Genomic DNA, 16794 nt, shown 5'->3' with positions numbered 1-16794 from the left:
GAAATTCATCAATAAATTGATTGACATGGTCTGTCATTATGTTTAGGATACAAAGATTAATAAATATATGGTCCTTTGTTTTCAAGGAATTTATACAAACTAATAGGAAGATAAGAGTATAGGAATAATTAATCTACCCAAAGTAGGAATAATTACTTTAATCAAAACAGAATGATCAAGGGCTACAAAGGAGGCAATGAATGATAAGTTCAGGGAGGTCTGGTGAAGAGATCATATTCCACTGGGAGGTAATCAGCTAAGATGGAAGGCAAGGAAGGCTGCATTTCACCAAGTTTTGCTAATGACTTGTTTTTATGTCAGTCCTATCTGGAAACACCTACTTTCCTACTTAAAAACTGAATCCTTCCTTTTAATTAAGGAAAAATACTTAAGAATGGGTAAGATTTCACTGGAAGGCACTCCAAAGGAGTTTAGATCCTAAGTAAATTCACCAGGTTAGAAAGTTTGAGGAATAATCTAGGAATGAGTTTAAATTGAGGGCTAGGGGGTATAAAGTTAAAAAGGTAGAATGAGGCCACTGCAAGAAGGGCCTTAAACATCAGGCTATGAAATTAAATTTTATTGAGTAAGCAATGGGAAATTATTGAAAGTTTTTGAGCAGAGGGGGATGACAAGACAGAAAAGCCATGACTGGTATAATTAGGGTATATAATTACAGTTAAATGACATATCAAAAGGCAGTGTGTAGACTGGGTGTGGAGAACAAAGGTAATTTAATGTTGGGACACCTCCAGATCAGGAAATACCAAGTCAGAATAAGAAATGAAGAGTTATAGGTGAGAGATTTCCTGATGAAGTCTAGGGTCCCAATAAGGCCTATTTTCCTTGCACATTGCCTTGTCGAAACTGTTCTTTAGAATTCACCCCAAAGAACAAGTATTTATATTTCTAAACGCCCATCATTACACATTCTTAATCTTATTCTCCCCTCCTATAAATTAGAGAACAAAAATTGCAATGGATAGGAACAAAAATATTAGTTACAGCTTGAGTAAGGAGACAAATTACTTTCTGGAAATTCTAGGGAACTCACAGAAATATGACATATTACATTACGGCAATCAAGTTAGCTATAATGTTTACCCTTTGGTTATAATGAGTCATTAATAATTAGGAAAAAACTTCATCTTCAAAGCAGCTTATAAATAACTTGAGCAAAGTAGTAAAGAGGCCTGATCAGTGTTACTAGTTTTCTTGGTAGAGGGTAGCATGGAACAATAGACACACCACTGACAGTCAGGGAACCTGGGTTGAGTCACTACCTGTATGATGTTGGGTAAATCTATTTACCTCTCTGGGACTCAAGAGTTTTTGGATTGTAAAGTGAGGCCAACTAGATTCATGGTACCCAAGTTATCTTGCAGCTCTAAATTTATGCTTCTATAACCTAGTAGTTTTAAAACTTATTCTAAAATAAAACTCACCTTCCACCAATCACCTCCAGCTTCTTATTTCCCAGTTTTTGTTCAGCCTACCACCACACTCCTCCTTAAGTCACCTAGCCTTAAAATTTATTCCTCTTGACTCTTTTCTTACCAGTCAGTTAATGAAAATTATATTAAGTGCTTACTATGTGCCAGGCACTGTGCTACGTGATGGGTATAAAAAAGAGCAAAAGGCAGTTTTTGCCCCAGAGGAGCTCAAATGTAATAGGGGAGACAACACAGAAACAAATACATATAGAAATAAGCTACATACAAGATACAAAGATAATGGTCAGTAGAGGGAAGGCATTGGAATTAAGATGGATTTGGAAAGGTTTCTAGAAGGTGGGATTTTAGATGGGACTTGAAGTAAGCAGAGAAAGTCAGGAGGCAGAGATGGGGAAGGGCATTTATTCTAGATTATGGGGGACAGGCAGTAAATATGCTGGTAGCTGAGAGACATCAAAGCCTTCCATAATATGGCCCTATTTTATCTTTCCAGTTTTCATTTTCCACTCCCTTCCCTATACACCTGCAGAGTCCTCTCTTATGTCTCAAGAACTTTCCCAGTACCCAAATTTGTTTATACACTTCTTGCCTGAAATGCCCTGAATGTCACATCTCCACCAGCGGAAATCCTATCTATCCCTGAAGACCATTTCAAATGGGATTTGGATTTCTCTGTCGAACCTCTAAAACTATTTTACCTGTACTATATAATAAGGCATTCTTCCTACTTTTCTGTTATGATAATTACAGCATTTTTATCCTTGTTTTCATACTCCCCACCTCCAACTATAATCTAAGCTCAAAAAGGACATATTAATCTTCCTTATCTCCCAGGTTCAGCAGGGTTGGTACGTTGTGCCCTCTAACCGAATGTTGAGCAAATATTGCTTTTAGGGTATTTATTAAGCACAGGGTGACCAGAAGAAAATAAGACTTTAACAAATCTTTGGACGTGGTTACCGACCAGTAAGTTTGTGAGTAGTTGTTTTGTTTTCTTGAAGGGGGTAAGGGGTTAATTTTATTTATGGAGCTCCTGATACACAGTTACGATAGGAAATTACAAAAAAACTCCTTACCAGTGGAAGAGATACTTGCAAACACTTCTTGCAGGGAAGGCAGCAGTGTGGAGGGTTCAGCCTTCCAAATATTCTGCAGCAAGTTGCTTACTTTGGTCACCTGTGCGACATACTCCCGCAGCTCCTTCTCCTGGGTGGACACACACTGAAAGTGGCCTATCGTCCGGACCAGCTGCTGGCAGAAGGCCACAGACAGCTTCCCCTTGGGGATGCACTGCACGAAGTCGCTCAGGAGGTCGCTGAGCCGCGCACACAGCGCCGGTTCGGGCCTTTCGCACACCATTCGCAGGACCTCCACCTGCAGCAGGCTGAACAGGTCCAGCACGGAGGGGCAGCTCATGATCAGCTTGAGCCCATTGTGGATGTAGTCCAGGATGGCCACGTCCTTCCTGTCCAACGTGCGGTACCCGCGCTGCAGGAGGCCCAGCACAAAACTCTTGTTGAAGAAGCTCTCGAACTCCGATCGGTGGTAGCGGGCGTAGGCCTCCAGCACCTGGTGTCCCACCTGCCTTTGAAAGGGGTCTTGGCCCTCCAGAATGAGCCTCGTCGTCAAGCCAAACATGGCCTCGCACTGTGCCTCGTCCAGCCAGTTCTCGGCCGACTCCACCACCTTGCGTACGATCACCCTCTTGAGCGGCAGCGGGTGTGACGAGCTCACCAGGCCCTCCAGGATCTTGTCCATGGCGGCGGGGGCGGCACGGGAGAGGGGGCGGCAGCAGAGAGGACGAGAGGAGCGGGGCAGAGGCCAGGGGGGGCAGCAGCTGGACCGGCCACCGCCGCCGCCGCCTCAGCAGCAACATCTATGGGGCAGGCGGGCCCATCCGAGGGGGAGCGCGTGCGGGGGGCCGCCCAGGACCGGACGGAGCCCACACCAGAGCAGCCAACGCCCCGCTCCGTCGGCTCTGCTGTCGCCGAGGCACCCGAGGCCCGATACCCGCCAACGCCGCCTCCTCCGTAGCAGAAGCTCGCCGCTGTCCCGGGCCAGCGGCCGCCCTCACCATGGGCGCCGGTCGTGGAGCAGCGGCGGGGGTCCCGGAGCCCAAGAAGGAGAAAAGGTCTTCAGTCTTCTCCCCGGACCACCGAGGTTAGGAGAAGGTCGGGGCGAGCTCTAGGACGACGAAAAGAGAAAGCCGGACCGGGAACTAGCGAGGAAAGAGACTGTACCCTGTTGACCCCGGATACAGAAGTAGCTCCAAACAGGAAGTGGGGGAAATGTGGGTCAGTTGGAAGTGAAGGAGGAGGCCACGCCCCTTCTTTGGCCTGAGATGGGCGGGGCGGGGGCCCCCGCCCCTTCCTTGGACCTCCCCCTTCCCCTCTCCTCCCCTCCCCTCCCCTCCCCTCTCCTGCCAATTAATGCGCAGCCGCGGCCTCCTCCCCCACTTAATTTCCCCTCCCCTCAAGCACAGTTACGCGGCGACGTAGCCTCTGTCATCACCGGGGAGGTTCTGTCCAGTCACAGGCGACCGTGGTGGGAAGAAGAGGTCAGACGAAAAACAGTCTGCGGGAACGGTCGCGGGGGGGGGGGGGGGGGGGGGAAGTGCCTCAGCGCCTCCACTTCCGGCCGCCTAGAGGCTGTTGTTTCCCCGCACACTCTTCCCTCCCCGCCATCATTCCTTCTTTCTGCGCGTGCGTGGCCGCACTCTTTCCTTGCCCTGCGCTGTTCTCCCTACTCTTAGCTTCCTGGCTGACTGTCTGTGAGGCGAGTTGATCGCCTTCCTCGACCCCCTTCCTCCTTTTCTTTGGGGCTCATTCCCCTTCTGGGCCGGGCTCTGTGCCTGACCTTTAGGCCCTTCTCTTCCCTCCTTCCCGGGGAGCCCCGAATGAATAGACCCGACTTCAAGTTCCGTGGGGCCCGGAGCAGCTAGTCACTCTATGCCAGTCTTAATTTTTTCGTCTGTAAAATGGGGGTATGAGGGCCGGTTTATTATCTCACTTGCTCCTCTGATAAATTTTGCCTGAAGCGCTTTATAAAATGTTACAGGTGAGGACGCCTACCCTCATTGTTAGGTCTCCACACCTTTCTGCCGCCGCCTCCCCTCCTGCCCGGGGTGGGGCGGGACACTGCTGGGGCACCGAACCCCCAGAATTGTCGAGGTTCAAACCGTAAGTACTTTGCAGAACCTCGGCTTGCTTCGCGTTGAGCTTTGACGGGGTCTCAGGGATGCACTTAAGCCCTCTAGGGGGAGGTTGCTGAATGTTTCCTCCTTTATTAAATGTGGGTAAGACTGAACCACAGCTGTGCATGGGTAAAGCCTTCCCGGAACCAGCCTTCTCCCAAATAACGCTAGTTGTCCGACCAAGAACAGCTCATCCTAACCTCTCCCGAAGGCCACCCCCCCCCCCATTCTCTAAAACTATAAATTGTAGATTTGTTCCTCTAGATTAACTCTTGAGTTCGCAAGGCCTTTGCCAGTGGAACGAAGCTTATGCATCCCTTCTCAGAATGTTTTTTATGTGCATATAAAAAATACATGGGATTACAGAGTTGTTTGTCTTTCCTTCTTGAAGACCAAGACATCAGGGAGGTGATGCCATGAGACGAATGGAGATGGCCCCAGATGTGGTGGAAGATCTTGGCCTTTTAAAGCTAAGGTCTTTAGCAGGTCTCAGTTTGAGGCAACTCCCATTCAGTAATCAAGAGTAGGTAAAAAATATGTGGCCAAGAGTGACCTCTTTAAAGTAGTCCAGAAAAAAAAAAAGTAGGAGGAGAAGACACTCAAGGTTTCTGGCCAAAAATTCTGGCCAATTCTTATTTACATTCACTCTGAGTCAATCAGGGTCCTAACAAAGATCAAATAAGGTTTGACCTTCGACCTGTTGTTGGCCAATTTGTGACAGCCAGAGTGATTTGGGTTTAAAGCATGGTCCTTAAGAAAGAAATCTAGCTTGTAAACCTCAAAATATCTTGTTACAGAAAAGACAAAGGAAATAAATTGTATTGAAATAGCTTTGAAAATGTATTACCAATGCTCCAACAACAGGTTAAGAGCCCCTAATCTAGAGGAAAGTGTGAAAGGTAATAAAATCACAAGTTTCTGAAAGTAACCCCCCTCTTCCAATCCTTTAATTACATAAATGATAGCTATTATCATTATACTATCTAATGTTAGTCCACCGTCCCGTTTTGCTGCTTTTACTTTCTTGTTCCCCCCTATACCCTGGTCCCCCAACATAGTTATCCTTAGTAGCTTTGAGGAGAATGGGATTTGCACTGGACTCCTAAAGGGACCCCAAAGCTCTGAAACAAAGTCTCTGGTGTTTGCCTGAGGCAATTATCCAGTCAATAATCCTTTCTACTGTCCTTACTTTGTGGCTTTATCCTGCCCCAATTTCCAATTATCTGTTACCTCTAACCTAGCCAAGTCCTTCCTTGTCTGTCACCTCCAGATTCCCCCTAGGCCACTTTCCACCTTTAATTCCATCTAGACCCCTTCTCTGTTACCTCTCAGTCACCCCCAGACTATTTGATTAAATCATCCCAATTGATGGCATTTGCATGAGGCAATAAGCCTTACTTGGTGGCTGAGCCTCCTTACTAGACTTCCCACCCTTGAGCCTATCTCTGTTACTAGACTTCCCACCCTTGATCCTATCAAAGTGTCAATCCACCCTTGAAATGGCCTAGCACACCATTGTCTGGTCTCCTGGTGGCCCCCATTGACTTCCCATGCTTAATCACTCATTGACCTCATTAACTCCTCCTGAAGACCCTCCCCAAACTCCTCCTTAGACCACCCCTAGATTTCTCCCACAGCCTTCTGTATATAAGACCCCATCTTGTCTCCATGTTTGTGAGATTGCCATAGAATGATCTGGCACAGGCTTACTCTATGTCTAATGCAAGCGAACCTTTAATAAACTTTTATTTGGCTGATAGAAGACGAGTCGAATTCATTAGGCAGGACCTGGCTTGTTGGTATTTTGGGGTCTCCAGAGCAACCCTAACCCTCTTTATGGGTAACTTCTTCACTTGGACCCTCCTCGATCACATCCAGAACTTCCCACAGTCTTTCTGTATATAAGGTCCATCTTGCCCCCCAGTAAATTGCTCAGATTCTTAAAATCTGGCCAATAGCGAAGACTCGCTAGAAATCACACCTACCCAACCAGTGATCTAATAAACCTTGTCTCTGAAAAAGGCTTGAGTTGAATTTTTTTGAGGCAGGACCCATACCTTTTGCCCTTCAGTTTTGGGGTTCCCAGACTTTCAGTAACACTTTCAAGATTTACAAAAATATTTCCTCACAATTGCCTCATGAAGTTGATAAACATGTTATGTATATTTTACAAGCTGAAGAAATTTGAAGTTTGGAAAATTAAAGTTTGCCTTATTGAAGGTCACACAATTACTGTCAAAGCAGCAATACAGTATCAAAGCAGCAATACAGTACCTGTTCTCTTTTGATCCAGGGCTTTTACTATACCAGAATGCCCCTGGTATGTCTAAGTAAAGGATATGCAATATAATGCAAAAATAAATCTTATTGTACCAGGCCTCTTACAACTTACAATCTTCCCTCCCCCAGGCTAATAGATTTTTAAAAAATTATTTCATTTTTTTCCAATTGCATGTAAAAACAATATTTAACGGTTTTTTTTTTAAATTTTGAATTCCAAATCCTTTCTCCTTCCCTTTTCCTTTCCTTTTCTTGAGAAGACAAGCAATTTGATATAGATTATACATGTTCAGTCATGTAAAACTTATTTCCATATTGGCCATGTTGTAAAAGAAAACATAGACCAAAAAAAAAATCTCAGGAAAAATAAAGTAAAAAGTGTTTCAGTCTGCATTTAGACTCTATCAGTTCTTTCTCTGGAGGTAGATAGCATTTTTCATCTTAAGTCCTTAGGAATTGTCTTGGATAATTGTATTGTTGAGAATAGCTAAGTCATTCACAGTTGATCATCAGTACAATATTGCTGGTACTCTGTACAATGTGCTAGTTCTGTTTGTTTCACTTTGTATCAGTTTATGTAAGTCTTCTCAGGTTTTCATGAAACCATCCCCCTCATCGTTTCTTATAGCATGATAATATTGCATTACAATCATATATCATAACTTGTTAAGCCATTTCTCAGTTTATGGGTGCCGGCGGCTGCTCAGTGTCCAGCACTAAGTATAGTGAATAAGAAATGACCAGGCCATGTGGGTAGCTCAAGGAAGAACTTCAAACTCCGTTTATTGATTCTTAGGACAAGGTTTTTATAGAGCAAAGAAGACAAAGGAATAGGACTCAAGTTTTCTTATCATTATCTTAGTCTGTCATATCATGGAAGTAGCACAGAATGGATAATTAAATAAGAATTTGTTATCTAGGTACCTAAAGTCTTGTGGTACAGCCTTTGATCTCAAAACTCAAATAACATTTTTTTAAGTGTAGCCCATATCAAAGGACCCAGGAGCAAGCTTAACAAAATACCACATCTCAAAGGGACCCCTTTTAAAGCACATTGTCAAGATTTTTATCTGAGTTCTGGATCAGGCCTCCTAGGCTCCCCTCATAATTGAGTGCTGAATCAAATATTTTGGCTTTCCACAGAGGGGCATATCCTTGATTTCCAATTCCTGTGCCACTACAGAAAAGCTGCTATAAATGTTTGTACATATAGGTCTGATGGGACCTGAATTTTCCCATACATTTCAGCTATCCACTCCTTGAATTTTCCCACACAACTAGTCCCTGGTGTCATGCCCTAGGCATTTGGCCTATCCCAATAGGCCAAATATAGATACTTAATAATCGTTTTAACAGCCCTTTCACAGTGGCTCTCCACCCAGTCCAGGGCCCCCTCCTGGCTATTTACCACTCCTTGATCCCATCCAGATCTTTTTGCTGTTCCCTTTTTTGTATATAAGTATTAATCTTACCCCCATCAAGGTGCAGATTCATTAGGAATTCTGCCTGATTCTATTGCTTTACAAAAAACTGCCTCTTGACTGGGAGAAGGTTTGAGTGCTTACTGTAAAATCCTGCCCAGTTTTCTGCTTTTCTTCTAATTTTGACTCATTGGATTTGTTTGTGCAAAACCTTTTTAATGTAATGTAATCAAAATTATCCATTTTCCTTTCAGTATGCTATCTCTTGTTTTGTCATAAATTCTTCTCTTAGCCATAGATCTGACAGATAAGATATTCCCTGCTTCCCTGATTTGCTTATATCACCCTTTGTATCTAAATGATGACTTTTATCTTGATATACTTTATTTTGACTTTATCTTGATATACAGTGTGAGATGTTTGTCTATAACTAGTTTTGCCAAATTGCTTTCCAGTTTTCCCAGCAATTTTTGTCAACTAGTGAGTTTTTGTCCCCAGATCTTAGATATTTGTATTTATCAAGCATTAGATTATTATGGTCATTTATTACTGTGTATTGCATACCTAATTTATTCCACTGCTCTACCACTCTATTTCTATATATTATTTACCAGTACCAGTTTTGATGATTACTGCTTTGTAATACAGTTTGAGATCTGGTACTGCTAGGCTACCTTCCTATGCATTTTTTTCGTTGATTCCCTTGATATTCTTGATCTTTTGTTCTTCTAGATGAATTTTATTTTTTTTTATAGTTCTATAAAATAATTTTTTTTTTAGTTTGACTGGTATGACACTGAATAGGTAATTTAGGTAGAATTGTAATTTTTATTATATTGACTTGGTCTACCCATTAGCAATTAATATTTCTCCAAATGTTTATAACTGATTTTATTTAGTGAACAGTGTTTTGTAATTGTGTTATTATAGTTCCTGAGTTTTTCTTGGCAGGTAGACTCTCAAATATTTTATATTACCTACAGTTATTTTAAACGTAATTTCTTTTTCTTTTTTTCTGGACTTTGTTGGTAATATATAGAAATGTTGATGATTTATATGGGTTTACTTTATATCCTGCAATTTTGCTGAATTTGTAAATTATTTCAACTAGTTTTTCAGTTAATTCTCTAGGATTCTCTAAGTATACCATTATATCTGCAAAGAATGATAACTGTTTCCTCATTGCCTATTCTAATTCCTTTAATTTCTTTTTTTCTCCCTCTTACTATTGTAGCTAGCATTTCTAATATGATATTGAATAATAGTGGTGATAATTGGCATTCTTGCCTTACCCCTAATCTTATTGGGAATGCTTCTAGCTTATCTTTGTTGTAGATAATGCTTGCTGATGGTTTTAGATAGATGCTATTTATCTAATAGTGACATTTTTCAAAATTAAATTTTTTTCAATCAACATTTATTTTTTTCTTCCTCCAAACCACCCTCCCCCCTACACAAACTGAAAGAAAAAGAAAAAAAAGCCACATAACAAATATGAATAATCAAGTAAAATTCCCATATTTACCACATCCAAAACTACGTATTTCATTCTGCATATGTAGTCTATCAGCTCTCTGCCATGCAATGGGTAGCATTCATCAGAGGTCCTTTGGAATCATGCCTGATCATTGTATTGATCAGAGTTAAGTCTTTCCCATTTGTTTATTTCTGTAATGTTGTTGTAGTATAAATTGTTCTCTTGGTCCTGCTCACTTCATATTGTATCAGTTCTCCACAGGTTCCTACCCTCTTCCCAAGTTTCCCTGAAACCATCCCCTTTATCATTTCTTAATATGTATAACATTAATAGTGAAAGTTGATAAGTTGTTGCAAAAAAGACTAATGGATAAGAAAGTCAGTGTATACAGTACTATCTAAAAGTCTTTGAAAAACTGATTAAATGGGGAGTCAAGATGGTGGAGTAGAAGCAGGACCTCCAAGTGGCTCTGGCTTTCACCTTCCCCAATCAATGTAAAAAGGGGACTCTGAACAAACTTTGGAGCTGCAGAACCCACAAAATGACACAGAGAAGCTAACCGCCCACTGAGGACAGCCTGGTAGGCCAGCAGGAATCGGCCAGCGCAGTGCTCTGGGAGCCCAGCCCAGGCCTGCATGAGCTGGAGGTTGTAGCTGCAGGGTGGGTCTCACCAGCTCCCAGCAGGAAGGACTCCAGATCAGCAGCAGCTGTGGCCATTTCCAGAATTATCATCACATAGATGCAAAGGACAAAGTGAGAGGTCAGTGCAGTCTGGACTTTGGGACCCAGTAAGTGGGAGTGCGTTGGCTTTTGCCCCCAGGGAGAAAAGCAGCTGAGATTCCTGGCACAGCCAGCCAGTGCCATGTGGCAGCTTAAGCTCTTGGCCTGCAGAGTGTAGGGGGACCAACCAAACAATCTGAGGGGTAATCGCTCTTGCTTCAACCTGCTTGGATATGGATTGCAGTCTAAGGTGGAGGTCCTGGGGTATGTATCCAGCTTGCCAGAGCATGTGGAGGCCTCACAGAGGGCACCCATCTAATACCTCCAGCAGCTGAGAAAACCCCAGCATTTAGGATGAAAGCTCCCCTGTATGGTGGCAGAGTCCTACTGTGGCAAAAAGCCCAGGGGTCAAGTGACTGAGGGGTGACATGACCAGGCAAAGGAAACAAAGCAAACAGAAGATTCCAACATTAGACTCCTATTTTGGGGAAAAAAAGGAGCAAAGCATGGAACAGGAGGAAGACAGTGAAGTCAGAACTCCTGCACCAAAAGCTTCAAAGGAAAATACGAGCTGGTTACAGGCCATAGAGGACCTTAAGAAACAGATATTAGAAGTGGAGGAAAAATTGGGAAGAGAAATGAGAACGATGCAAGAAAATTACAAAATGAAAGTCAACAGCCTGACTGAGGAAAATCATACCTTAAAAAATAGACTGACTCAGATGGCAAAAGAGGCTCAAAAAGGCAGTGAGGAGAAGAATGCCTTAAAAAGACGGATTTGCCAGATGGAAAAAGAATCTCAAAAGCTCAATGAGGAGAATCATGGCTTCAGAATTAGATTGGAGCAAATGGAAGCTAATGACTTTATGAGAAATCAAGATGCTGTTAAACATATCCAAACAAATGAAAGAATAGAAGGCAATGTGAAATATCTCATGGGAAAAACCACTGATGTGGAAAATAGATCCAGGAGAGATAATTTAAAAATATTGGACTACTTGAAAGCCATGATCAAAGTAAGAACCTAGAAATCATCCTCCAGGAAGTTCTCAAAGAAAACTGCCTTGATGTTTTAGAACCAGAGGGCAAAATAGAGGTTGAAAGAATCCACCAATCACCTCCTGAAAAAAGATCCCAAAAAGAAAACTCCTAGGAATATTATAGCCAGGTTCCAGAATTCCCAGATTAATGAGAGAATATTACAAGCAGCCAGGAAGAAACAATTTGAATATTGTGGAAACACAATCAGGATAACCCAGGATCTGGCAGCTTCTACACTGAGGGATCGAAGGGCTTGGAATATGATATTCCAGAGGGCAAAGGAGCTGGGATTAAAACCAAGAATCACCTACCCAGCAAAAGTGAGTATCATGTTTCAGGGGAAAATATGGTTATTCAGTGGAATAGAGGACTTTCAAGCATTCTTGCTGAAAAAACCAGAGTTGAATAGAAAATTTGACATTCAGATATAAGAAGCAAGAGAAGCATGAGAAGGTAAACAGGGAAAAGAAATCATAAGGAACTTATCAAAGTTGAACTAGTAACATTCCTACATGGAAAAACAATAATTGTAACTGATGAAACTTTTCTCAGTATGAAAATAGTTGAAAGGAATAGAATTATATATATATATATGAGGACATATGGGCATATGAATACATATGTGAATGTGTGTATATATGTTTACAGGTATACATAGAGGGCACAGAACCAATTTAATAGGAAGGGATGATACTTAAAAGGTGAAATTAAGAGGTGAGAGAGGAATATAATGAGAGGAGATGGGGAGAGACAGAATGGGGTAAACTATCTTATATAGAAGAGGCGAGGGAAAATGGTTACAATGGAGGGGAAGAATAGGAAGGCAAAAGGGAATGGGTCAACCTTATTCTCATTGAATTTGGCTTGGAGAGGGAATGAAATACATACTAAATAGGGTATCTCACCCTCCAGGAGAGTAGGGGGGATGATGGAAGGGAGGGCAGGCTGGGGGGTGTAAGGGTTATGGGATTTAAAGATCTTCCATGCCCCATTGGACTTGCTGACATAGCAGGAAGGGGCGGAGCAAGAGGAAGCAGAAGCCAAGCTAGCGTTCCTGCGATGGCTGGCGGTGGTGGCAACGGCGGCGGCAGCAGCAGAGGCAGTGGCAGCGCGAAGCCCTTTTTGAGTTAGGACTGCTAAGGACTTTCTGCTAAGGACTCCTACTGAGGACTGCCAGGGGCCAGAGCTGCTGGGAGCGCGCTTCCAGGACGCTGGGTGGTTGCTGTGTGTGGGGAGAGGAGGACCTTTCCCTGAGGTAGCCTGTTCTGTTTTAAAGGCTTGAAAATGTGGGTGCTTTCTACTTTATCTACCTGTGCCAATATCATAACTACTCTGATGGCTTTCACTTTCTGGTTTTGGGACTCAGTCTTTTGGTATCTTAATAAATTTTCTAGTTTATTTCCCCATATGGCAAGCATGACGTATTTTGTAATGGATAATTATATCAGCATATTTGTAATCTCCATAGGCATTGTGAATATGGCATTGCTGATACAGGGGGTAGGGAAGTTGGAAGCACCCACTTTTGAAAAGGGACGGGATCAAAGTGGAGAATAGAACAAGTGGGAAGTGGGATAAAGAGGGAGGGAAATATAGTCAGTCTTTTACAATATATCTAACTATGTTATTGTTTTGCATTAGCTACACATGTACAACCTATACTGAACTGCTTATGTTCCCAGTAAGGGTGGGTGACAAGGGAGGAAGGGAATGAATCTGGAATTCAAAGTTTTAAAATCAAATGTTTAAAAATATATATATAAATAATATATATAATAAATATATATGTAAATATATATGTATATATATATATACTATTATTAATACCATTTTACATGTAATTGGGAAATAAGATATACAGGCACTGGGGCATAGAGATCCACCATGCCCTACTGGAAAAGTCAAAAGGGGTATGGGAGAAAATATGGGAGAGAGCAGGTTGGAGGAGGGGATATCCTGTGGGACTACTATTTTGGGGTGGTGGTTAGGGGAAAAAATGGGGAGAAAATTTGTAACTCAAAATCTGGTGGAAATGAATGATGTAAATCAGAAGTTAATAAAGCATTTGAAAAATGCAAAAAAATAAAAAAAAAACCTTAAATGAGAGATTTTCAATGAAACAAGTACAAGAAATTAAAATATTCATAATTAGGGCTAAAGACATGGTCCTAGGAAGAAGTCTTTGAGTTCATTTTATATATTGTATTTAGACCACAAGATTTAAGACTGGGTTCTGTTCTTTTTAAACTTCATCCTAGCAATGTGTTTATGGAGGTGGTGATTAGGGAAGGTATGTACTGCATAGATTTGGAGCTGGAAAGGAACCTTAAATAGGGACCTTCAAGTGTAGCCAACTCATTTAACATTTGATGAAACTGAGGTTCAGAGAAGATCATACAGGAAGAAGCATTTAGGATTCCAAAGGACTTCAAAGCTAGCATTTTTTCCATACTCTTTCTCAGTTATGAGCTTACAAGGTGATGAGGCTTTGTGACTTTTTACCTTTCTATGGAGGGTTTAGACATGCTTATGCATAACTTCACTTTCTACTAGGATATGACCATCAGTAAAATTTCCATAGGAATGTAATTGGGTTTTAGAGGTTTTAGAAAATTTGGTAGGAGCTCCCCCTTTTGCTAGGCCTATAAAGGTATTTGCAGAGATGTGCAGGAGCCAGTTCTAACAGACTGCTATTGTTAAATTGCCAATGTGTGTATTCACAACCTCAGAAATTAGCAAGTGCTGTAAATCAGGCTGGATTTATTGTTTTGTTGAATGTCTAGATTTAAGAAAATGATGGAGAAGATGTTAATAATGCAGATTAAGTGTGCCATGTACACATTTCTCCCTCCCCCCACTCCTCTCCCACATCCTTCAGACAATTGTTAAACATTTACCAACATACCACTGGGTAGAGCATTTGCATCACTTGCATTTAGTACAATTTAGTACAATTCCTGGAACTGCTAAATACTTGATACTTGATAATTTCTTGCTGCTTGACAATTGATTCACTCAATATAACAGACCATTTTTATTAAAAGCCTAGGATTCCCAAGCACTATAAGGTGCTAGACATATAGAGAAAAAAAGATCCCTGACTTCAGAGACCTTACATTCTAATGGGTAAGCAAAGCTCAAAAATAGGTGTATAAATGCAAAGAACATACAAAAATTCCAAGAAGGAGAGATGAGTAATAAGGGGTGGGAGTGGATCAAAGTGTTGGGAAAATGGAAGGGAGTGGCACCTGAACCATGCTTTGAAGTAAGCTAAGGATTGTAACAGATGTGGGTTAGGAGGTTGTAATGTAATACCAAGCAAAGGCAACTTCCCAGGTTCAAAATACCAGCATAGGTGCTCTCTATTTTATTCAGTAACAAACCCAGAACAGAGAAGATCAAAACATGACATCATTCAAAATACAGCATTTACTAAGTGTGATTAAATAATCTCCAAGTACTACCCCACCCCAGGATCTTCCAATCATTCAATCAATTACAAAGTCCCTGTTCTAAATACTACTCCATCCCTAGGCTATACCTTAATTAAGTCCACCACAAAACCCCTCTTCTCAAATGGAGATTAGTTTCCAAACATAGGTAAAGTACCTTCATTTGTCAATCATAGAGCACAATAAGGTCATAAGTTCCCCACCCCCAGGATCACAATTGAATCTACCCCAGAGTTACATCAAGTTTAAACACAGCACTTAATACCCAAATGGAGGTCTTTTCTTCATCTTGACACGAGGCAAGTTCTCAGCAATCTTAGTTCCTGGGGAGACAAGGCTTAGCAAGGCCATAAGATACATTGCCAGTCCCTTCATGAATTTATCCTCTGTCTGTAGAACAGTCCTAGAACCCCTGAACACATTAGCAAAGCCCTCTCCCAGGATTTCTGTAAACATACAACAAGAAAATCCTTCTTCAGGGCTTCTGAACCAACAGAAAGGCTCCCAGACCCCTGCAACAACAGCACTGTCCCTCACCAGTGGACAGTATTCACTCTGTCTGCAGGACAGTCTCCAGACCCCTGCAACAACAGTACTGTCCCTCACCAGTGGACAGTATTCACTCTCTGTCTGCAGGACAGTCTCAGGCCTTCTTAGCGAACAGCCAGGTTCCAGGACTTCTTCAACAAAAGGACAGTCTTTCACCAGTGGACAAATCTGGCAAAATAACATCAAAACAGACAGACAAAGTACCAGCAAAACAGCCATGTCTCCTCAGTCCTTGGCAGCTCAGGGGGCAGGTCTCAAAAGTCCAGGGCAATTCAAAGCGGCCACCAACAATTCTCTTAGTCTCTCTCTCTCTCCACGAGGTGCTGCTTCCAAAAAAAAAAAAAATCTTCCGCCTCTCTCTAGTGTCTCTCCAAATCTACATCACCAGCTCCTCCCAGTTCAGGACTTTCTTTTCACATCAACAAGCCCATCCCACAGGTGGGATTAACAAACTCTGGGTTTTAACACAATCAATTTGAAAACCAAGCCAATACAGGGGAATCTTTAATTGCCATTACTATCACAGAGGTACGTTCTAGTCTTGGAAGAGCCACTTTGTGCAAAGGTACAGAGATGGGAAATGGAATGTTGTGTTTGTGAAAAGAAAAATGAAGTTAGTTTGTAACAGAAAGCACATAATAGGTATAAAATAATTAATACTGGACAGGTAGCTAAGGATTTTATATGGTCTTAGAGACAATAGGAAACAATTGAAGATTTTAAAGTAGGTAGTAACATAGTTGTATTTGTGTTTTAGTAATATCAATTTGCCACCTTGAGTGAATATCAGAGTTGAGTGACAGTTTTTTATGTGAAACAGGATGATTAGGGGAATCCTTGATTTCCTATACTAGGGTACCTCTCATGGAAGTGGACATTTACTAATCCCAAATTTCTTTTCTTTTCTAGAGAACTCCAAGGTATAGTGTGATGTTATGACTGGGCTGCAAAAGTTTCTGAATTGTTATGTAAGGTGTATAATGGAAAGAGAGCTAGCTCTGAAATCAGAGGGAACTTGGTTCAAATCCTACTTCTTAAGATTTCTATGACCTTAGCAAGTCACAAACTTTTTGAGCCTTAGATTCTTTATTTATAAAATGAGTAGGTTGGATTAAAATCTGTCTCTAAGTTTACTTCCACCTTTAAATCCTGTGGAATAGGAAGCAAGACTGCTGTGACCAAAACAAAACAGCTAAGTATATATTTT

General features: G+C 41.8%; 1 protein-coding gene and 1 long non-coding RNA gene across 2 annotated transcripts in view; one reads left to right on the top strand and one right to left on the bottom strand.

The window, feature by feature from the left end:
* The window catches only part of USP38 (ubiquitin specific peptidase 38), a 36893-nt gene extending 33168 nt beyond the window's left edge, over positions 1-3725 (bottom strand). Inside the window, exon 1 of the mRNA XM_069105435.1 lies at positions 2531-3725. Within this exon, the coding sequence (XP_068961536.1) occupies positions 2531-3212 (682 nt within the window). The 5' untranslated portion in view covers positions 3213-3725. The remainder of the gene's footprint in view (positions 1-2530) is intronic.
* Positions 3726-3908: 183 nt separating this feature from the next.
* The window catches only part of LOC138175113 (uncharacterized), a 63814-nt gene continuing 50928 nt past the window's right edge, over positions 3909-16794 (top strand). Inside the window, exon 1 of the long non-coding RNA XR_011171882.1 lies at positions 3909-4011. This is a non-coding gene — a long non-coding RNA (uncharacterized lncRNA). The remainder of the gene's footprint in view (positions 4012-16794) is intronic.

The sequence above is a fragment of the Petaurus breviceps genome, unplaced genomic scaffold (assembly GCF_028583685.1).
Source record: "Petaurus breviceps papuanus isolate PSGF00001 unplaced genomic scaffold, PetGlider_PUasm1.0 76, whole genome shotgun sequence".
NCBI classification, from domain to species: Eukaryota; Metazoa; Chordata; class Mammalia; order Diprotodontia; family Petauridae; genus Petaurus; species Petaurus breviceps.
Note: the sequence above shows the minus strand (reverse complement) of the source record. Positions and strands in the feature narration are given on the sequence as shown.